Source organism: Pteronotus mesoamericanus, unplaced genomic scaffold, assembly GCF_021234165.1.
Source record: "Pteronotus mesoamericanus isolate MK-2021 breed Mesoamerican mustached bat unplaced genomic scaffold, CSHL_Meso_final contig_65, whole genome shotgun sequence".
NCBI lineage: Eukaryota > Metazoa > Chordata > Mammalia > Chiroptera > Mormoopidae > Pteronotus > Pteronotus mesoamericanus.
Window position 1 is genome coordinate 11186039 of NW_026555228.1, and position 24126 is coordinate 11210164.

General features: G+C 39.3%; 1 protein-coding gene across 2 annotated transcripts in view; it reads right to left on the minus strand.

Moving 5' to 3' along the window:
* SMPX (small muscle protein X-linked) overlaps positions 1–24126 on the minus strand; it is a 48373-nt gene that overhangs the window by 18663 nt on the left and 5584 nt on the right. For both annotated transcript variants that reach the window (XM_054581138.1, XM_054581139.1), the window contains exons 3-4: positions 14511–14597; positions 8534–8682 (exon numbers count right to left, since the gene is read on the minus strand). In XM_054581138.1, coding sequence (XP_054437113.1) covers positions 8548–8682; positions 14511–14597 — 222 coding nt within the window. In that variant the 3' untranslated portion in view covers positions 8534–8547. The remainder of the gene's footprint in view (positions 1–8533; positions 8683–14510; positions 14598–24126) is intronic.

Sequence of the window (24126 nt, forward strand, 5' to 3'; positions counted from 1 at the left end):
TTTATGCTTAATAGATGTTAACTGGATGAATGAATGCATGTATGAAAGAAAGAAAAATGAAAGAATGAATGAAAGAATGAACGAACGAATGAACGAACGAATAAACCAACATGTCAGAGTTGTGGTATCACCTCTTTATGGAGGTGACAGTTTTGCAGTCTCTTTAGCCTTTACTTGTTTTTCTCTGACCTAACACAGGGAAGCATTTGCAAAGCCTGGAAAACTACAACTAAAAGATTTTTTTTTTTAATGCAATGGGTTACAGTGATTGAAAGAACTGACAGATGATGGTTTGTATCTCATCTCTGTGACTTAGAAGCTGGGTGAACTTGGTCAAGTTACATCAATTCGCTTGGCCTTCTTTCTCCTATAAATGAAATGGGCATCGTAGTATATACTCCATGCAGTAGGCATGAGGAACAAATGAAATAGTAAGTGAAACACAAGACAAGGCGTCAGGCATATCATGAGCACATACTAAATGGCAATGCTAATGATGACAATAAATATGATGGCATTGATGCTGGGGCTGATGATTACTACTGCTTAACATTAATATTTTAAAAGACTCGAGATGCAGGGGTAACCTACTACTTTCTGAAAATTTGAGATAAAATAACCTACAAAAAATAGTTGGGTTTAAGGCCTAATACTATAACCCAGGAATATTCCATATAGACTTATACCATAAATATATTTAGTTTACCAACTGACAAAAGAGTCATATTTAAGAGTGCTTTATTCCTAATTCTGATTACTGTGAAGATGTTATAAATATTGGGCAATCAATTACTATTCTCTTATATTAATGTTTTGATTTCAGTAAAATGCAATGTATTGATTTCTTGGAAAAGAAAATTTACAACAAGTTGGTCCTGACATCAACCTTTCAAGGAGATAAATCAGGGTTTCCTACTCTCAGCACTACTGACATTTGGAACTATATACTTCTTTGTTGTGGGGAGCTGTCCTACACATTGTGGGTCACCTATTAGCACCCCTGGTGTCTCCCCACTAGATGACAGTAGTAGCTCGTATCTTGCCCCAGTTGTGACAACTCAAACCTCAGGCTGTCTCCAGACATGGCCTCCTCCACCCCCCACCAACCACTGAGGTAGGGTAATGAGTTACACTGCATTGGCAGCAGGGCAAGTGCCAGCTGTAAATGTCCTTTAACCCATGAAAATCTACGTGCCAGTGTACAAGGTTCTACAGAATTGGGTCCTGAGTCACCTAAGCCTTCTACCAAGATGGCTGGAGTAGATATACTTCTCTGATCTTGGGTATACTCCCTAAAAGCTCTCTCACCAATTCCAACTCCCCCTGAAACCATCCAGGTAGCTTCTGTGTGTTTGCTGTGGAGAGGCTCTTAAAGCAGCTACCACAATCAGCTTAAAAGCCCCTCACAGTCACACTCAAGAATATTTGAGGCCACACAGGCAATAACGAGGGCCTAGAACAACAACTTTGCCAGGCAGAAAAACAAATGACTAACGCCTTGATGCAGTTCAGAAACACTGCAGAACCCATCTTTATCCTAATCAAGTGGGGAGCAGGAAAAAAAAAACATCACAAATCAAAAGAAATGTGGCTTCATTAGAGAGTGGCAAATCTCAGCATAAAAACATTTCCTTTGAAGAAAGTGAATAGAGCTTCTGTAATTGGGTCAAAGCAGGGAGCATTTCAAAATTGAGGATAAAAAAAATTTCCAAAAAATCAGAGAGAAGACATTTGGAGAAGTTTTTTAGTTTCTTTTTTTTTTTTTTTTTTTTTTTTTAGTTTAGTTCTGTGGAAAACAATAAATACATCCTCTGTCTTCTGGCAGAAGGCAAAGGTTATGAAATCATGATAAGTCAAAGACTATGAGAAATTAATTATCCTAATTCTGAAGGCTGCAAAGCAACATAAAAAATACTTCTATAGTAAATGTAAAGTGGAAAAGACAGGAAACCACATAAGTGCTACGGATGATGCTATGTAAGAAAAAAGTAAAAAGAGAACCACTTCCCATATACTGAATATTTAAAGTATATCCATCCCAGGAGCAGTGCCTGGATAAAATTTTTAAAATACATCTCCCTAATCCTTCACAAGTACCCTATGAGGGGAATGCTATTTTCTGCTTTTAGTGAAATGAGGAAATAGAAATGTAGAGCTGAAAGTTGCAAAGGTAGAAGGTAATGAGACCAAGTCTTCAAGACCCCAGATCCCATATTGTTAGCAATTTTGTTGTATTTCATCCCGTATGTAAGCTCAGAGGAAAAGACTGGAGGGAAGCTAAGAGGATTATGCTAAAATGGTGATCTTACGGGCAATTACTTAATTTCCCAGCTTCTATTACATTTTTATAATGTTTATGTGAATAGATTTTTAAACTTTTAGTATTTTAACATTTGAAAAGGATAATATTTTCATTTGTATACAACTTAATCATCTGCCATTTATGTAGATATAGATTGTTTACTCCAGGATAACCAAGGGCAGGTTTCCCAAATATGAAGTTGCTCACGTTGATTTGATTGGTTGGTTATTGAATTGAGAGCTTCTTTTTTTAAATAGAAGCATTTACAACTATAAATTTGCCTCTAAGAACTGCTTTTGCTGCATCCCACAAATTTTGCTATGTTGTATTTTCATTTACATTTGTCTCTAAACTATTTTCTAATTGCCTTTGTGATTTCTTCTTTGGCTCATTGGTTACTCAAGAGTGTGTTAAGTTCCACAACTTGTAAATTTCCCAAACTTCCTTCTGTTATTGACTTCTAATTTCATTCCTTGGTAATCCAAGAATGTATTTGGCATGATTTCGATCCTTTTAAATTTACTGAGACTTGCTTTATGACCTAACATATGGCCTGTTTTGGGCAATGTGCCATGTGCATTTGAGAAGAATAGGTACTCCACTGTTGTTGATTGGTTGTTCAGGTCTTCTATTTCTGCTATAGATTGAACGTTTATGTCCCCTTGAAATTCATATCTTAAACCCTAACCCCCAATGTTATGGTACTTGGAGGTGGGAGCTTAGGGAGATGTTCAAGTCATGAGGTTTCTTTATAAAAGAGATCTCAGAAAGATCCCTTGCCTCTTCCACCATGTAAGGAAACAATGAGAAGGTGGCCATCTATGAACCAGGAAGCAGGTCTGCCAGAGCCTTGATATGGGACTTCCTAGACTCTGGAACTTTAAGAAATAAGTTTATGTTCTTTATAAGCCACCCAGTCTATGATATTCTCTTATAGCAGCCCAAACGAACTACAAGCTTTCTTGTTGATCTTCTGTTTATTTGTTCTCTCCATTGTTGAAAATGTGGTATTAAAGTTTCCTTCTATTATTGTTGAATTGTTTATTTTTCCCTTGAATTCTGTCAGTTTACTTAATGTATTTTGGGGGTCTGTTGCTAGGTACTAAGAGTACTTTTCATTAAGTGTCTGAGTATATCAATTTTCCCTCCTGCCAACACTCTCAAAATTAGCCCTTGAATCAGCAGGAATGATGATGATGCATAAAGCTTAACATTTAAGACTAATGAGCACCTTAAGTTCTCCTTGATCAGAGATGGAATCTCTGTGGATTACTGGTTGGTAAATATGTCTAATCTGGACATAAATGTTCTTTAAAAAATAAAGTCAAAGAATTCTTGAAAATGAAGTGATTAAATGCTTTTACAGGTTTTTATCCCCTTTTGAGGAATATGAGTCAAACTTGACATTTTCCATAACTTTTCATTTTTCCAGAAGAACAAAATTATTATCAATGAATTAAAGTCATACTTCTGAGCCCTTTACTGATCATGATCAACAAGCTTACCTTCAGCCCTTGAAAGAAAAGCTAGTCTTGCTTTAAAGTAGTACTCTCCCTGAGAATACAAGTACTTAGGAAGTCTATCTACAAGAACACATTCCTCAGGGACATCAGACTTGCTGTGTCAAGGCACCAGTAACATTCTACAGACATAACTTGTGTGCTCAAGAGGTTCCCCAGGCTTTAAGGTGCTATATTCTGGCATTATGAAGAACATATAAACAAGAAAACCAATATATCACTATGGTAAATATTGTGACAGCATGAACAGAAGATGCTAGGGATGAGGCAGATTGCTCGAGAGAGAAAGCACACCTTCCCCAACAGGCCATTATAATGGTCCTTTTCAGATTGACAGAATACAGATTCAGGGCTGATTGGCTGATGTGGGGTATGGAATGGAGGCTCACTTGAGAGCATGGGACTGTGTGGGGGTACACAGGAGTTGTAGATCATTCTAACTCAATCTCACTTATTGACCTATAGAAATTTCTCAAAATATGGTCCAACACCCACTGTGTATCCCCAGAAGACTTCCTGATACAAAAATGCAAGTTTTCCTCAGTTCTTAAAGGCAAATGGTAATTAATTCCATAGATTTTTCTCTTTTATACATGGCCAAAAGCTACTGAGTGATTTAGTAAGAATCACTAAAATTTTGCACTTTCTGAAACCATGGTCTAGTACATAATCATGAAGTCTGGCTGCCACACAACATTTGGCCATGCTGCAATGTCCAACACAGATAGGAGGAATTCCTGAAACTTCAGAATGACAATTTCTTTCTAGTGCCTCATCAGTCCCAAGGCTTTCAATTGCTGCTATTTTTATGTTCATTAATATAATTGTAGAATTGTTCCTATGGTTTACCTTAGTTAATCATTTTGCCTGTAATTACTGCATAGCTACCACTTTGATGTTTATTTTGTTGCTCTCCAATTTATTATCACTGAATTCTTTTATCATTGGAAAAAGAGAAGGATGGTGAGGGCATGTCGTGGCATCTTGTTTTGCTCTTCCCCAAAAGTTTAAGTATTGCCCTAGAGGAACTGGTTGGTCTCACCTAGCTGGTACCCCAGTGATGATCTGGACATACCATACATCCAGCTATCTCTGAGCCTATGTTTAAAACCCTTCCATTCCCATCACATCCTCAAAATTATCCATCACCCCAAATCATCATGAGGTCCTCCTCTCTTAAGTCATAACATTGTTTAACTCAACTGTCTATGTGTTAGTGGGCCATAAACTGTTGTGGGATACCTTGAATCACTGAGTTGCTATTTCTTGAATTATCTACCTTTTGAAGTATTTTATTTTATTTTTCTACCAAGACTTAAGTATCCTGAGAGCAGGGACCCACTTTGACATCTATATATCTTCACATGGAATGAAGAAGGAGTCTATGATACAGAAGCTAGTTACAGAGGTTCTTTACTGGCTGCCTGTGATCTGTTATGAAGGTTAGGAGAGGGCAGAAGTGGACACAGAGTCTATTAGACAACAGCTCTTAGCAGTTCTCCATGTTCTCCAGAGTCCTTTTTATGAGGTCTGAGTTAGCATCTACTGTAGCTATAAGCAAACAAGTCAACAGTGGCTTCTGATGGTAAACATGAGGGATTCCTGATCATGCAACAAACAGCAAGCATGGGAGCATCGGAGGGCTCTTGGTTTTCCAGCATTGCCACTGGCACTATCTCTTCATCTGGACTTGCTTAAATCACCATCTGACCACCTTAAATCACAGCCAGGAGAATCCTGAGAGGTATGTGGCTAAAACACCCTTCCTTCCCTGCCCTGTGCCTGTTCCAGCCTGGTCTGGAACCCCATTTGGGATAACCCTGTCTCTTGGTCTTGACTCAGTGTGTTCTGTCTCCATGTGGCCTGGTTCTGGTTCCTGATTGGGTCCAAGCAATAAGTCCTTTGCCACGAGCCATGAGTCCTGATTCCTAACTGTCTAGTCCATTGGTATTTCTGGTTCTTGTCCCATGTTTTTAATTGATTTCTACAAACAGTTCTAGCCATGACACAGAGCATGGAAATAATCTAAAACCTCACTTAAAAAGAGGTACTTATCTTGGCTGGAAGGAGATGCTACTCCATCTTATATGTCTAAAGTACTATAATAGGTATAATCTGGACTCTGAGCCTTGGATCTTGTAGTTTTACCAGTGTTTGGCACTATGGACTTGTTCACTCAATCTTTAAACAATGAACAATCAAATCATTGAACAACAGATGGTGAGGATAGGTGACAAAGTGGTGGCCCAAGAAGGAGGAAATAAGTCCAACCAGTGAAGGGCTAAATGATGTCTGGTCTAGGGTATGTATTGCTTATGAGTTCATTGAATCAGTCAATGTAAAGAAGTGCTCTCCCTCTCTAAACACAAACCATGACCATGGAAGTCTCATAATCTGACTTATTTGCAGAAGAAGAATTGATGAGTCAAAGGCAAACCAGCTTAATACTTCTACAAGAAATAAAAATCATTCCTTGGCTTAAAACAATGTTGTACTCACTTGGCATTCAGATCAATTACTCTGACAACTTAAGTTTCCACATTCCTGTAGAATAAGGACAAATCGGCCTAAGTGGCTTTGCATTATTAGAATATATTCAGGACAGAAGAATCACTAAATTCCTCTCTGAGAAAATCAAATAACAAAAAAAAAAGTTGTTCTGGTACATTTTTTATATTTTATTGAGTGTATATTGTTCCCCGTTACTGTAACCATAGATTCGAGACTACGAAATCATCCTCAGTGCTGGATAACACTGCAAGATCATCTCGGAGCTAATTTTAAAACAGGTTTCCTTTGATTCTTCAAAACCAAGTTCTTCTGAAACTAAAACCGAAGTTAAATTTAGGTCGACATGAATTTCATAAAAGCAAAAACCCTTTAAAGTGTGCATTAAAAATTCACTTGTATAACTGAACAGCTTAGGTTGGGTGATGATAATAAATATTAACAAAAAATTGATTTCCCTTCTCTGGGCCTTCTTACGAGAAAGTTCTGTAGCTTCATCCCAAGCATATTGGAATATTTCAGCTCAGCTTGGCAACACAAGCAGGACTGAGTATAATGATGCTCTGTCATCAGTTGGTTGCATTCTGTCATAAATAATAAGAAGCCACGCTTCAGATCAGTTCCTGCTAATGTCACTTTGTCCTCTCCAGGTTCCTGTGATTCATTTCTATTGTCATACAATTCCTTGTGTTTTATTCTTACTCTTTTGTCCTTTCATGCAACTGTATTGAAAACACTAGATACTGTTTTGTTATTTTAACCCAAAATGCCTCCTGTCTGTCTACATTATAAGGAAATTCTTTCAGTAGAACTAACTTGCAAATATCCTAGAAAGTCTGCATAAGTGTGGCACAAGTAACATTGCCATTATTCATAGAGTTGTGACACAGAACATTTCTGTTCTTCATTATCTCTACAAGAGAAGGCAGAGCAGCGCCCCACTGCTGTGCCCGCTTTCATCATCTATGTGGTCAGAAGATCTCACCCTGACACCCACAGAGAGTGTGAATCCTTCTGTAAAGTGCAGTGGGAAGAAGGGGTGAAGCAGTATAACAAGTAGGTGATAGCACTAACTTTGAAGTCAGGCCCCTTTTGAGGATACACGATAGATGGGGAAATCAGCGTCTCTATGACTCATGTCAGGAATGGGAGCAATAATTGGGTATCATGAGGCTTAACAGAAACAGTGGATATAATGCTCTTCACACAGTATCTGGCATATGGTAAATGATTAAATGTTTCTAGTGTTCAGCACATAGGAGACAATCATAAATATTGTTTGAATAAATGAGTGGATGAACAAACAAATGAATGGACAATCAGCAAGATAAATACCTGTTTTATGTTCACAGTATACTTTCCTCTCCTCTAAACCTAAACTGCTTAAAAATGCAACAGACTGTGCATGGTGGGATCCGGTAATGTTGGATAAAGTAGATTTCCTGTCATTGTCTCATAGGAGACAGAGGAATGACTTGGGCCAATTCCACCTGCCCCCTGCTGGCAGAATTCCCAAACCAGTCAGCAGGTGTCAGGTCTGCAAATGCAGGACAAAGCTTAACCTTCACTAGGGGATCCTTATTGACCAAATCCAATTAAAATGAAAACAAGGTCACAGGCCCTGCTTGAAGTGCCTTGGTGAGTGGCAGATAGAGTTTTGAGCCTACCCTTCTCTCGTCCACATTCAGAGTTATTACCGAGTCCTCTTCGTCTGCCTCTTACTCAAAAGGGTTACTGGTTTCAAGGCCTCAACTCCTGGTCTCTACCCTCTTTACATCTCTAAATCTCCTCAGCCCCTTGCTCCTCTGATCCTCCACACAGAAATAGCTCACTGCTCTTGCTGGCACCTGGGTGAGAAAACTGAGGCATGAAATAAGGGAGTGTACCCTGGACCCCAAGATGAAATGCTCTTCAATACCCCCTCTGATGCATCTTTCCTCTCCCAGCCCTGTCTTTCCCCAGCTAAGAAGGTGACCAGAAAGAGGACAGCAGGTGAGCATCTTCAGTAGCTCTCTGACTGGTTACAGAATCAAACAGGCCCCAAAGCTCAGCTTTACATGCCAGAAAACCTCTGCACCTGAAATACTGGTCTAAATTGAAAGCCCTGATACTTAAATGCTTCTGGAATTCCAGACTCCTCCCATGGAAGGTTTCCTTAAACCATCCCATCTTTTTGAGACAAAGAAAATAACTTTTTACTCACCTTTTTTCTTCCAACTACTGTTCAGCTTTGGGGACATATTTCAGTTCACTTTTAATATTCTGGATCTCCGACAGGTTGACCGCAGGTCCTGGAAGTTTCTTTGCTCCTGGAATTGGCTTCTTCTCCTCATCTGAGGTAGGAGGAGCACCCTGAAGAGAAAGGAAAGGAGATTCAGCTCAGTGAAAAAGAAATTTGGTCTCTCTGGGTCATGGACATGAAAAAAAGTAAAGCCAGATAATATAAGAGTGTAATTCTAGCAGAGTAATTTTTTTTCTTAAGCTGTTGAGATACCCTCAGAGTTTTAAGAAGATATCCTGAAGTTTGTCGAGGAATGGTGAATAAAGTTGGAAAAAGAAAACAAGCAATTTCCACATGACTTAGAAAACATTAGAGTACTGTTCAGTGTCTGATTACCAATAAAAATTACCACTAGTTGGAAGGATTCATGTTTCCAAGACAAGCATCCTACAGGATCAAATTCAATTTGATACTATGTGGTCATGATATGCCTGAACAGCAAAGATTTGTAGAATGTTAGTGCGTAGCTGGCTCTAACAATGCCTCAGTCTAGGAGTTTTCAAATTTTTGCTTGGGGCTGCCCTGGCTGCCAGCCTTTGTTCCAGTGACGTCTCTGAGAAGCATAAACAAACTGAAACTGATATAAGCAAAACCTCTTTGAATATGGGTGGGCTGAGATGGAGCAACAGAAGGGGCCCGGCTCTTCCCTCCTTCTTTAGAAAGTATTTTAAATTTCCTATCACATTATGTTTTTATTTTGTTGCAGCTTTTGGGAAGGACCACATTCTATATATTTTTCTTGTGGCTCCTTTAACACTAGATGCAGAAGTGTACATGCATACTTGTTGATTGTTCGTTAGTTGCTTAATCCCGAGAATGTACCATAGTGACAAATCTATATCTATATGTACATACACCACACACACATATTAACAGTGACTGTAAGACGATAAAATCAGTTGCTGTGTGTGGCTCCTAGGACCCTAACTCCTTACTACAGAAGAAAGTTGCTTGTTAGCTGTTTCCTCCAATTTGCTACAGGTCAGGCGGATATTCTCTGCGGCTCTGGAAGGAAAGTGTCGGAGGAACATTTGAGCACCCGTGGCAGCCAGGAGAACACGCCTCTCAGATCAGTTTTCCTCTGGGAGGGTAATTGAATGATGGCCCAAGCTGCTTTGTCCTGAAACCAAGCTGAGGTCACTCTTCCCACGGCTACTCTTGGCCAATGACTGAGTGCCACAGGATCCTAAGGCGGGCCCATTCCTGGGAGACTTGGACTCCTCTGGGAGGGACCTTCAGCTCGAGAATTTTCCTTACAGCAGCACTGTCTGAGATGCTTCCGCCCAACCCTCTGTCCCACTCTTCTTCACCTGCGTCACTGTCTGACAACGCCCCCCATTTTCCTTACAAGTGTTTTCCCCAATAAATATTTTGCATGTCTAATCTCATCTTTGGGTGTGTTTCTTTGAGGGCCCAAGCTAACACAGTCCCAATGTGAGACTGGCAGAGCTCCATCTGCTAGGCGAACAACTCAGTGAACCAATCCAGTTCCGGGGAAAAAGAATAAGAAACCGCATGTTTGTTGCCAGGCTAACAAGGCATCCCTGTAACTTGGATATTAAAGCTGCTGCTGTGCATCCATCTGGCTCCTACATCTAGCTCTCAAATTGTCTAGACCCTAACGGGAAATGAAAAAAGTGTTCAACCTTCTCAAACCCTAACCAATTACTTGGTAGACATGTCCTTTATGGAAGTGCTTTTAAATCGCTTGTTTGAGTGGAGGAGTAGAAATTTAAAATGTGAGGTGCTGTTCTTCTATGAAGGGCTAATGGGTTTCTTTTTCCTAGAGTCATTTTCTTTGACTCTGGCACAGTGGTGATGAACTAGCTAACATGTCAGCTGCACAAAATGATAAAGTAATTCAGTGTAGACTGTGGCTGCTGTAAATATCTAGAAAATATTTTCCCCTGGGTCAATGTACAGAGCCATAGGATCAGCTTCCTTGCACGCACACACATTCATCATTTATAAATGCAGGTTTAGAAGCAATAATTAAAGCTGCTAAACCTCCACTTGGAGGATCAAGTATTCCAAAATGTTCTTTGCTAAGCTTTTCAAAAATTTTAAACAAGGCTATAAAATGTTTAGATTTTTTTAAATATCTGTAGCAGTGAAATGAAAAATGTTTCCTCACTTATAAATGTTCCCATGGTTTTTACGTGGATAAATCTTAATAAAGAAGCATGAAGAAGAAAAATATTCCCAATTCCTTCTGTTAGGTTCCCAGGTAAGTCACATTCACTGTCTTTGTAATATCAAACTATGCTGTATTGACACATTTAACACCTAAAGCCAATGTTTATAGTTATGTGTCTATGTGCAAAAGTTTATTATATGAATATACACATACAGGATGAAAATATTTAATACTAGTCACTTTCCTCTCAAGTTATTAAAACTTCAGTGCACTGTGATTTTTATTTATCAAGGTAAGACTTTTAGTATTTGATTTGCTAAGGTGACACAGTGAAAATTATAAGTAGATATATTTAATAAGTAGATATGATATTAATTCAGGAAAGGTTTTAGTGATGATGCATATTCTTAACTGAATCTTCTTTCATCTTTTAAAAATAATGGCAATCTATGAATTTGTTACTATAAGAATTATAATAGATTAAGGCATGAACAAACAGGGTTCCAGTTGGCTCCATTTGACTAATAAGTACATTTTCCTCCTTTTTTTGTAAGTAGATATTTGAATTGAGAAGGGACATGGAAGGCATTGCTTGGTTTAGATAAAAAAAGAGCTGGAAAGAAGGTTTATCAGCCCCAGATCATTTCCAGTTTCAGGAATGGCTATTGTCAAGGGAGATAGTCCCTTTGAGGGTGATGAAGTATTTTTAAAATTTGGCACAATGCTGAACCATTTTCCAACTATCTGGCCCTCGAGACCAGATGCCATACTGGGTTTTTCCCTAAACTCTCCTGTGTGGGACAATGCAGTCTGATGTGCTCCTTCATGTTCCGACACTGCAGACTTAATAATAACAGCAAACACACTGCTGGCTGTTCTAAGTTACACATACTAACTCATCTAATCCTCACATCAACCTATAAATATGGTACTGTTGTTATCCCTATTTTACAGTTGAGGAAACTGAGGCACAATGTCCACGCAGCCAGGATGTGGTGGAACCAGAATCAAATAGTGTATTTGCATCTTGTAAAGGGACCAGATGGAGAGGGAAGTAATTAACAGAAAATCACAGCATGCTATTTTCTGGATTAAAAGTGATGGCATTTCAGTCAAAAGAGAGACTTGGGAGGCAGAGTAGGGCTTGTCAATACCTTTCAAATCACTTCAGGCAAGCAACTGCCTTGTCTTATGGAAAAGACCGGCCATGCTTATTAGGATTTGGCTGTTAGGCCTGTGTCAGGCATATGCCAAACTCTGGCCAGGCCAAGCAGATGGAGGGTGCACCCCAGCTCTGAGAGCAGAGGAAAGGGCTCTCAGAGACCATGTGGGCCTGGAGACCTAGCCAGTGCTCACAGGCCTTGTCAGCCAGCCAAAGGCTGGTCCTGGCTTCCTGCTGGGGTATGTCCTTTTCTTGACAGCTGAGATGGTATCAGGATTGAGATGGGGAAACTACAGGCTGTGATAGAGGTAGCCTCTTTGTTCAGGGATTTTATCTTATGATCTCTGCTTTACCCAGTGATTATCATAATGAAAGGCTAGGTAAGGAATCCCAAGTCTAAGAAGGCAAGCAATTCCAAATTTACATACTAGATAATACTAAAAAATGTGCCTGTATGTTATTTGGAATTTGGATTTTACTTTCCCAATCAAACTATGTCCAAAAAAAAAAAAAAGTGACTGGGGCCTCAAGCAAGCTCACAAAATCCTACTAAACACACCTTGTAGCCAAGCCAAGCTACCTAACTTCTCCCCTTCCACTGTTGTTTCTGTGAGAAATTTATTCTACGATCCAGCCCAGAGTTTGAGGCATTACTTTCTGCCCTTCCCTAAGACCCTAAAAGTCTTGAGAGATCATTTCTGCTCTTACAATGAGGGAATATAACCCCTAATTCCACCCTCCCAGCCCATGAGTCCCAGGAGAAAGGTGTAGCTCAGTTCATGAAACACTCCTGAGCTTTCTGTGGAGACCTCACTCCTGTCCATCCTACAAAAAATACTGGTTGGCCACCTGTATATGTGGCTGGTCATAAAGTAGTTCACAAACCAGGTTGTATCAGTTTTGGCTATTTTACAATGTGCTTGAACCATCATATTGGGGACAAGGTAGGAGTGAGAGCACAGTGCTTCCCCAAGCCACTAACTGGGCCACATGGAGGAGAAGGCCATCTGTACCACAGAGGGAATCTGAAATGTAAGCCTCCAAAACAACTGTTACATCCGTCAATTTAGTGAGATAAGGTCTATCTCCCTTCCAAGTGATTACCACGGAAGTGACAGTCACAGCTTTAGAGGAAGCACAGGAAGAAAATCCAATTAGGAAAAATTCACTGCCCACCCTTCTGCCTCCCCATGCCTTTTTCTTACAACATGCAAAATAATAGGCCTAGGAGTACTTCATGAAAATTGGATAAACAGATCGATTGAACAATTATTTATTGAATACCTGCTAGGCTATGCCATGTCTCTCATATCACCAACTCTCTCCTCACAGTGACCCTGAAAGGAATGGAGGGGATCGTATTTTGCAGACATAGACTCAGAAATACTTGACCAAAATCCCAGAGCAAGAGCTCATGATCATGAGTTAACTGGATGGCCAAGTTAGCAGCATCGGAGCTGGAGATTATGCACCATAAGAAAAAGGTTAGGGTTGGATCCTTTCAACTTGTATGCTCAAAATTTTACTCATCAAAGGTGATTTAACTGCTGAAATTCCATAATTTTGTGATATCACTCAAATACTCCATCTCCTCCTTCAAAAATTATCTTTCTATTGATAGGAGGCTGGACCACTAACTCTGGACAGTGTTAGAAATTATTTATGGAGGAAAGAAGGGTTAGATGAGGGACAACCAAAGTGTTATTAGGAAACTTTGAAATGATGATAGGTGTTCTTTTGGGGCAATTACCAAAAATGTCACCTACAAAAGGTAAAAACCGCCTTTTCGCCCCTTAAAAAAGATAAAACACAGTTTGCTACATCATATGGCTTCATTTAATTCCGTGTTCCTTGTCTTGTGCTAATGACATGCTCCAAAACCTTAATTATGAATCAGACCTTCCAGGTTCTATTAGAAAAGTCACAGTTGGGGATGAAATATAAACATTTGGGGAAGAAACTTTTCTGTACTTATTATATTCATTGTTAATTTTAGCCCCCATTTTAGAAGACCAGGTATTTGTATTTGGAGGAAAGGTAAAGAATCAGAGGGAGGAAAAAATACAGAAATTGATAGATTTTTTTGTAAAGTCCTCTTTTGCAAGGAAATACTCAGAGATTGGAGCTTTTATTTAATCCACAAGTAATTTAATGCACTTATTACCTGTGTTCCCTGTGGAGTTCATTATTCATCCGATGCTGTACTAAATGCATTATGTTTAGTTTGATAAAAGCTTCAGAGTGAAAACTTACCAAACTAGTGACTGTTGTGGACCAAGAGCATCAGAGAGGCTATGCTCCTTTACCCCCTCATACACACACACCACAAACACACACAATCAAGCAACAAACTACATGTTAAACTCATCATCATCAAATAACTGTGCCAGGCACTTAAATTTGGCTGAAGGAACGCAAGGGCAGTGTGCTTCATGGCTGACTGAGCAAGACATCAAAGGAATGTATATACTATGTGATGGCTCCATTCGTGCCCTCCCTTGCCCTGGAGAGCCAGCCCTCGACATACCTCTGCCCCCACACTAGCCAGGATTTTGGAGGAGAAAGACAATGCTGAGCTCTGCCAGCTAAGTTGTCCTTACCTCCTCCGTTTCCGGAGTACATTCTTTTCTTCTAGGGGGTTGCCCAGCCCCTGGCCGAAAAGCTCCCATTGGGATATTGATATTTGCCTAAAAGGGAAAACAGGGAAGATTGAGCTCAAGAAAAGTAAGAAGTTGTAATGACATCCTGAGACAGTAATTGCTGTGAGGAAAAGTGCATCTGAAAAGTACATCTTCAAAGCTTTTACCTCAAGAAAATTGCTGTAATGACAGTACAAAAATAAGCAAAGGAAAATTTGACTTCCATTTATTACAAATTTCTGGTACTCATCCTTAGGTCTGTGCAGTGATTTTACAATTCTCCACTCGAGGAAAGAATTTGAAGAGAGCTTGTTCTGGCTGTTGCCCTCCTGTGGTGCTTAATATTATTCTCTCTGTGGGATGAGGATGGAACACATAATGATAGGAAAGGAGGAAATAGCATCCACAAAAACCATCCTATACCTGAGCCCTCCTTCAGGTTCCTTCAAATTTGCCATGAGAGGGGAGCAATCATACCTCCTAAATTCCCTCCTCCTTTCCATAACATCCTAGGGCTCTTCAGCACTTCCTTAAGTCTCTGTAATTAACAGCTTTCTACCTTCTTCCCAGCACACCATTGTGTAAAAAAGAGTGCTGGACAGTCAAGTTTATTGGTATCACAATTCATAGATTCTTGTCCTTCATTAAAATAACGTACTAATCTCCATCTGCAGTAAACCAAAAATACCTTCTAGTAAACATGAACTATGCCAAACATTAAATTATGCAAGGAATATACTGACACAGTAATTTGAACTTGGGGAAGAGATATGCACATTTGACTTTTGTCCCTATTTCATCTGATATTAAAAGGCAAGAATGTTTCATGCAGATTAAAAACATCTTCAAGCAGAGGTATCACTCATATCAAACAAGCATTAAAACTTGTGTTAAGGTAGAACATATTTTTTTTCCACTTAAGAGGAAGCATTCATTGCCCTATGAGTCATTGGATATGTGAGCTTGAAAAGTTGAAATTGCACTTTGATGTTATACATGAAAATGATGCCTGAGCAAGGAGAGTAAACTATTTTGTTTTCTGACACAGTTTGGATGATTTTGGTACCATACCAAACAAAATTATTAGGAAGTGTGGTAAGATCCATTTGGAACTGCTTGATATGAGCTCTGTTGCTAGAGAAATGTTTCACTCGAGACACAGGGAGTATCCAGTGTCCATGTCCAGGCAACATGGTGGGTCTGTTCTGCTCCTGAAAGCAGGAAGTGACTTTTTCCACCTAGTGGCTTTAAAACTCCTTTCCCTACTAGAATAATGCTGATCCCGCAGAAAGGAAACAGACCCAAAATGTTTGTGTTGGCTAAGAAGAGAGGTAGATCACCATTCCTAGGGCCTAGAAGCCAAAAAGTATTTTTGATCGGTATATACCGTACATATTAAAACATAAGGGCAGCACTATTTTGGAGGGAAGCATTTTGGAAAACCTAAGACTGATCCTTCTATGCTATTCCTCTGCTTAATAGAAATATCAGGTGGCCTAGAGTGGAAGGAGGAGAGAGCATAAGGGGGAAATATGTCTTATACGGTGGCAAATATGGTAGTATACTCCATGAATTCCAAGATGCAGCTCTTTTAATATCTCTGAAATCAGAATGTGTCTTCACAGCAGTGGTATCTTAACATTTTAATTGGCATGTTTGTTTTATTTCTTAGCAGGACATAAAATAATAGTATTTTATAATTGAGTATCACAGATTGGACGAAACGTCATTTGGGTCCTGAAATAAGATCAAAACAACATAAATAAGATCCACCGGACATGATCTCCATTGAACCAATAACTATTTCTGCTACTATAGACAGTTTGGGTGAAAGAGAGGAAAAGTCGATATAGGGACTATTTGGGAGAAAGTTAACTGGTTAGATCACTGCTACACTGACCTATTTATTGTGTCTACAAGTTCTAGTTAACAGTGTTTCTGAAATATTTGATTGCTAAACTAACCCATTTAATCAAGTGTGTGTCTCTATAGTAGGTTGCAGTTTTCAGTAAAGGAACGTGTGAAAATCATCCAGGATAATGTAAGACATGCTATGAGAATACCACCTTTTCTTGCTCAGAGACTGATTTTGCCCATGGACGTAGCCTCTTCATGGTGCAGGGATCGCTTATGGTAGTGAAAAGGGCCCAATGCTAGGAATTCCTACAGATTGTCTGTGCCTGAAGAAGTGCCAACTGCTCTGAGTTTCATCTTCCCCATTTGTAATATGAATGTTAGGCTTCACCAATGGTTTTCAAACCTTTAGCCATGAAACCCTTCCTTCAAGTATTGTGAGAACATCTAAAATGCAAACTAGGTGGAGATGAAGCTGCTCTGGCTGAGGTGGTAGTGAACCCAGAACCCCATCTGCTTCCCTAAAGCTCTGGGCCATGAGCAGTTCCTCGGCACTTGGGGAGCCAATCTGACAGCCATTGAAAGAGGTTATCCCTAAGTGGATGAGTATTGACATATACTTAAAAATCTTTGCTCTGTCTATTGTGAAAATGTCTGTAATGTATTTTAAGCTACTTTAACATAGACAGTGTGATGTTTTATATAGTTTAAACTGCAACTCTGGGGATATCTATTGCTCTAATTAGTTCATCTTCCTGGGGTGACTAGGTGGCAAAATATCACTAAGATGACATTCCCAGGATCGCGGCTTCGGGTGCTCCTGTTAGCCATATCTCCACCAGCCCCCGAGGCCTCAATGCTTGAAGAAATGTAAAAAACAAGTGAAATAATGGAATGAGCATTAGAAATGGTGTTTATTCATGAAATTGAGGAGGTTAAGATATGGAGGCTGGCTAAAATATTTTAGAGACACCCAGCTGAACAGAGTGTAAGAATCTGTTGCCTATAGCTTGCATCTTCAGAGACAGAGCTCGAGAGGTGATCCTGAAATAGGCCTGTCTCCAGCCATTGATAATGAGGATTTCCAGCTGGCTGCTGCCAACCAAGGGCAACAGAATCCCCACCAGCCTCACGTGAACCTTTTCTGCAAGTGGCAGTTATTTGGAGTACTTAAAGGAAAAAGAACTGAGGCTTCATCAAGCTCAGAAACAGACTATAAATGGTTTCATGCTTGCTTGCTTGCTAGCTAATGAATATGTGTTTAACAAATGCCTGTGTTGGGGCGGAGTTGGGTTTGAAACTAGCTTTCATCTTAACCAGGCGGTGAGGTTGTGGGACAGAAACTACACCCCCATGCCCATCTCCTACAAGCTACCTAATTCACCCCAAAACCCCAATATTTAGCCTAGTCTTCACAATACCGACATCCTCACAACAAAGTTCTGAGGTTTAGACTATCATCTTCATTTTACTGATGAAGAAGAAACTGAGTCTCAAAAAAATTAGATGATTTTCTTGAGGTCTCACAGTTTGAGGAAAAGCCAGGATTCTAAAGCACAGCTGCCTAACTGTGTAGATAGAACTTTGACTCTATCATACCCTTCTCTGAAGAGCTCTTTTCACTTGACCAAAGCTCTAGCCACTCTAAAATTCTCTACACTTGCTCTAAAATTGCAGGCTTACACTTTAAGAATGGCCTGGGGGCATGCAAATGGACAATTCCAGAATAGGTGTCAATGGAAAGCCACAATGAAAAATGAGCCATTAACTCACTGGCTTGATGCTTTTTCATCTTTGAGCCATCACTTAAGAAAACAAGAACCTAGATGGGTTTTTGACAGCAAATATTGACAGGATCCACAGAGCCTAAGAACATGTCAAATATCCAGTCATTAATGTACATCTGAAGGAAGTGTCAGAGAAGTGCTTATAAATGGTTAGAGATGATTCATTAATATAATTGTAGGGTGGTGATATTTGAGGGACAAATTATAGACTAAATTATACCCATAAGAATAATTCCTTTAACTTGAATTTGAAGAAATACATATACTTGTAGTTCTCTGTTCTTATTCCATCTCCCAGACAATTGAGTCATATTCTTGTCTCTTTCACTGACTTGCTCTGTTTGGTGCAAATAAAATACCTCCCAATGATTCAGTTTTTCCATCTGTAAATTAGGTGTGGTGTTTGCCACTAAAAATTAGTTTTGGATATGAGCTACTTTTTAATGAAATAATAAACACAGAAAAATTCTAACATTGATGGCCTGGAGTTGATATAAGGTTAGACTTCCTTCTCTATATAGACTGTATAAATGTAAATGAAGCAGTCTTTTGTTTTTACTGTTTGTTTGTTTGTTTTTGTAACTCATCTCCTTGCATTTCTTTTCCATCCTTGAGGTTTATTCGTCTTAGATATTTTTATTTTTATTTTTTATTTTAGTTTTTTATTGTTGTTCAGTTACAGTTGTCCTCTTTTTTCCCCCCATTACTCTCCCCTGCCCTACCCTCCCCACATCTTTCGCATTCAATCCAACCCCTCCGCCGACGGTTGTCTTTGTCCATGGATCCTTTATACATTCTCCTTCCTTGGGGTTTATTTAGCTTAGATATCTTTAAATATGTCCCTAACACAGCAGACCCAATGCATTGCTTTCCCAAGCTATACATAATTTGTTACATCCTCGAAGTTGGGAATGGAAAAAATCTACTAGATATCTTTTGCCAGAACAGGATACAGTTCCCTGATAATAGACCTATCTGATGTGAAATGAATACTACACTTGATCTCACCAGGTGAAGAAAAGCAGAAAGAATTCCCTGTAAGTTAATTCCACTACTCCCTTAATTATTTGTATTGTTCTGCTTGGCTCCAGGCCTCAAGCCCAAGGATTCTGGAAACAACAATATTCCCTCCACAGCCACTCCTGTGTAACTTACAATGGAATGACATCTTCTTTCCCCTGTGGGTTGGATTCTGATAGCTCCCAGCCACAGGGTACTGACAATCCCAACCCACTTTCTTTCCATGGTCATTGTTCTCATATCTCCCCACTCCGTCTCTCCTTTTAATGCTAAGGCTTTTGGAGTTTCCTCCCTTTGCACATTTGTTTCAGATGACCACCCCCCCCCCCGCCCCCGCAACTGATTCTATCTTTAGTTTTCAAAGGTCCCCAGCAGCTCCTGCCAGAATCTATAGCCTCCCCCTTGCCATTCTCCTGTGAGTGGACAGAGGAAACCATATAGGGCTACATTTTGTAGTATTTCAGTATTTCTTTCTGTGCTTTCCTAAGTCTTCAAGTCCACATCCTTCTCTGAATGGAGCAGGATATGGCCTTTTGAGATTTCTAGCATTTTTCACAGAAGACTTGCAGAAAGCGGTGTGTTTCCTCAATAACTCGTTAGAAAATGAGATTCTTATTTGACATATTAGCCTAAATTAAGAGAGACAGATACATATACCAACTAAAATATAGTCCAACCTACTTTAAAATAAAATTCTATATAAGTAGAATGGAATATATAACTTCTTTGTCTTTAGAAATCCTTGAAATGTGGAATGGATCCAGAATACACAAAACTTTCTGACTCAACTTAAGAAACTCCCACTCAGACACTGTTCTTCACCCATGATGTTTCACACTGAAAGATTTTCATTCTTTTTTTTCTCTGTTCTCAACAATTTTTGTTCTCTTCAATAATTTCCTGAATGACTCAACTGTAGTCTTGTCATCCAGGGAAAAGCAGACTTCAAAAATGTGATATACAGCTAATGTGAACAATTGGTTGGACACAAGTTATATTTCTGAAGTACATGTGAATGTCAGCCTCAAAAAAATGGCATCTTTTAGCCAGTATATGACTGTTTGTCTCATGTCACCAATATGGCGCCCTGGTTAGAGCAGCAAAGATTACCAACTGAAATTAATACTGAACCACTAGAATCAGACTGCTACACTCGTGTTCTGGCTACACTTTAAAGAATACAGCATTAGAAATCATAAACAATTCATTATAGTAATTTACCTAAGAAATAAACAGTAGATGCATGTGCAAAGAAAAGGCCTTAACTCTACATTAAAACAAGTGGCAAAGGAAAGTATATTGTTTATGTTTTAAATGTAAGTGAAATATTAAATGAACGTATGTATGTATTATTATCATTTTTGGTTTAATCAATGCATTGGATTAACTGACCAACCATGGGTGACGATAGTCTGTACCTTTGTACTAAGGCTTGTCACACCCCTGGAATCTTTCTAAAAGTGGAAATCCTAGAATGGAAACACTTAGAGTCCCTAAAGCCTGTCTGTAATTTTCTTTTGTGGGGGGGTGGAGGGGTCAGGCTGTTTTATTCTTCCATGGGGCCTTTATGCCCTGAGCAGCCGAGAGTAGAACAATGATAATGGGTGAGGAAGGGAAAGAAGTACTAAAAGTCGGGACATCAAGATATTCTGTTCTATACCTGGATTGAGTAACAATGGAAAACTTCCCATGGTAAGAAGCCACACACTCACTAATGACACAGGACTCATATAATCATTGCTTTAAAATGTATGATAAAGAATTTAGGTTTAGTTTTGCAAAGAGCTTGATTAAATCAGTTAAGCAGAGAGGTGGGAATTCCGTGGCCATGGTCATTTGTACTTCAAGAATGTGTTTGTCACTGAGTCACTTTACTTTGTACTTTTTATTCCTAACCAACTTACATTTAAGATGACTTTAATCAGTGTAGCCTATTAGCCTCTTTGCTGAAATGCTGACACTTTCTGAATGTCAGTTTAGCTCTTTAAAAGAAAGGACCCAGCATCCATAAGATGGTAATTGTCCCTTAAATACCCTTAATACTTATGATTATCCTATCCTTACTCTCTGTGCCAAGGCAGGGATGGTAAGTAAGGAGGCTAAACAGTGCTGCAGAGTGGATCCAAACATGAGCTTTGGGATCACACAACTTGAGTTTATGTCCTGACTCTCCTGCTTGCAAGATGAGTGACCCTGGGTTAGGTTTTTTTGTTGGATTGGTTGGTTCATTGGGTTGTTTTCTTTTTTTTGCCTTTCTAAACCTTTTATTAGAATCCATAGAAATCCCATTTGCACTGTGCCAAGTACATAGTAAACCCTGAAGAAATTGTTACTATTATTATCATCCTAATAATAAACCTAGGAAGTTATTCTCATGAAGTCCATAGACTATTAAAAGCTGGGTAGAGGTTTTTAGAGGTCATTTACTGAAACACCCTCCCTTTGCAGATCACGAGGACCAGGGGAGTGAAGTCACAGAGCAGAGCTAAGACTAGGGCACAGGACTCTTTTCCAATTAACCATGAAGCTCTCAGACCTCATGGGAGAGAACAAATAATACTCAGCTTACTCTGACCAGTGGTATAGAAAAAGGACCAGTGAGGACCAATGAGGACCAAGAAAATGTTGGCTCTGGGTGGGCTGAGGCCCTGGGGAGGTCCATGGTGATTTTCAAATAAAGTGTGTTCAGGAGGAAGGGGAAGGACAGATAGGTGCTGCCAGTGGCCAGTGTCACTTGGTCTCATTAGGGAGACTCACCAAGCAGATCGTTGATGGCATTAGATTTCCCAGTAGTTCTAGCTTTCCTCACCACCTGTCACGTCAAATTCTTTCATCTGAAGGGATTAGACCCACTATGCCTAGTGTGCTGTTACCTTGGTTGCAACTCCATTCCCAACAACAGCGGAGTTTAATAGCCTGGAGAGTACAGAACCAGGGTCAGCAGACTACAGCCTGCGGGCCAAATCCAGCCTGCCACCTGTTTGTGTAAATGAAATTTCCTTGGCGCACAGCCACAGTCATTCATTTATGTATTGCCTATGGCTGCTTTTGTGCTATAATGGCAGAGTTGAGTAGTTGGAACAGAGACCCAATGTTCTGCAAATACCAAAATATTTACTTTCTGGTACTTTACAGAGAAGATTTACCCACATCTGGTATATATCCTTATCAGCTGCTTTGGGGACAGAGGCCCTCCCCAGGCTATGAAAGGATCAACTGACTTCTTACGGATATATCTATGTTCCTGGCATAAATAAGATTTCATTAATACAACAGGAAAGAAATGTAGAATTACATAGAATGCTCTTACAATCCAAAGGCAATCTCTTCTTCATTATGGATGTGAAAGACAACTGTCCATCTCCTCTAAGGATGGGTCTAGCTCTGGCCTCCCTCTTATTCTGGGGCTTGGAGGAAATGGAACCAGTTGCAGAAAAAGCAACACCGTTCCATGCATTACTTGGATAGTTATAAAAGCCATCTCTTAAGGAATTTGTGTGCTATAAACCAGACACTTTCCATGCATTATGTTATTTATTCATTGTAACAATCTTGTTAAGTAGTATGAGTGTCCCCATTTTGCAGAAGAGTAAACTAAGGGCGAACTAAGATCACAGAGTGAGTGGCCAGGTAGAGATTTGTAACCATTTGGCTCCAAGTTCTCTGATGCCCATAGGGGCAGTAAGTAATTGAGCTCCATAAATGTCTATTAGAAGTATGGTTGACAATGGCTAAGGTTCATTCATTCCAGACAAAATAGAGATCTAAGTATTACTTCCAGAAGTTTGCACTGCAAAATACTAATCTGCAAGTACTCATGAAAAATGTTCAATATATATAGAAAATATAGCATACATTACCAACTTCCTGGGAATCTATAAAGCCATTAGCAAGTTGTGCACTCTGAGAAATTCCACAGCAAAGATCTTAATTCAACTTTGCTCAACATAATGTTGCCCAAACACTTTAGCATGGAATCCTTTAGGTAACCACATCCTGTAAAACTATTATTCCAAGAGATACCTTGGGAACTGTCGAACTAGATGATAATGATAATGATGATGATGATGATGACAACAATGACAATGATTGATAATAACCACTAATAGTTATTAAGCAGTTACAATGAGACAGGCACTGGCCTAAGCATGTATACGGTTTAATTCATTTAACCCTCACAGAAAACCTATGAGATTGGTACTGTTATTAATTCCTCACTTGACAGATGAAGAAACCAAGGTACAAAGAGGATAAATAACTTGCCCAAAGTCACACAGCTAGTAAGTCCTAGAGACTACGAGCTCCTCAAACACAGGGATCAATTCCTCTTTGCATAGCCTCCAGTAGCGCAGTGCCTGGCACAAAATATGCACCCAGGAAATCACAGTTGTACTGAATGGACATAAGATCCTAATTTTTAAAAAAAGGAAAAGCAACTGGAGTGTGTTGAATAGAATATTTAAGATCTTTAAGTGGTATTTACACAACCAGGGCACTCCTCATCCATTGGGGTTTCTATTTGTACCAGACAAGACCATACCCTAGATAATGTTCCTGCTATAAGCCATTTATATAGTGTAACTGTTTTCACATTTTTTTAAATGGACCTTACTTTAGGTTAATGCAAAGATAAAAGGAAAATATCAGATAATGAAGATCCTATTTAACCACAAGAAATAATATTTCATTCAAAGGTGCATTAAATTAGGTTTTTGTGTGGCATAAAATATATTGAAAGAGGCCATATCACATCCATAAGGAACCACTGTATTGCCTTCGTTGGTGGAGTGGATGGATTTTCTTTTTAAATGCAGTATAATAACAGCTATTGAGAACAGTCGATAGCAACCTTTTAAATATTGCAGACCTAAAAATATATCAAGGTCAAAATTAATAGATAAAACACTGATGAATTT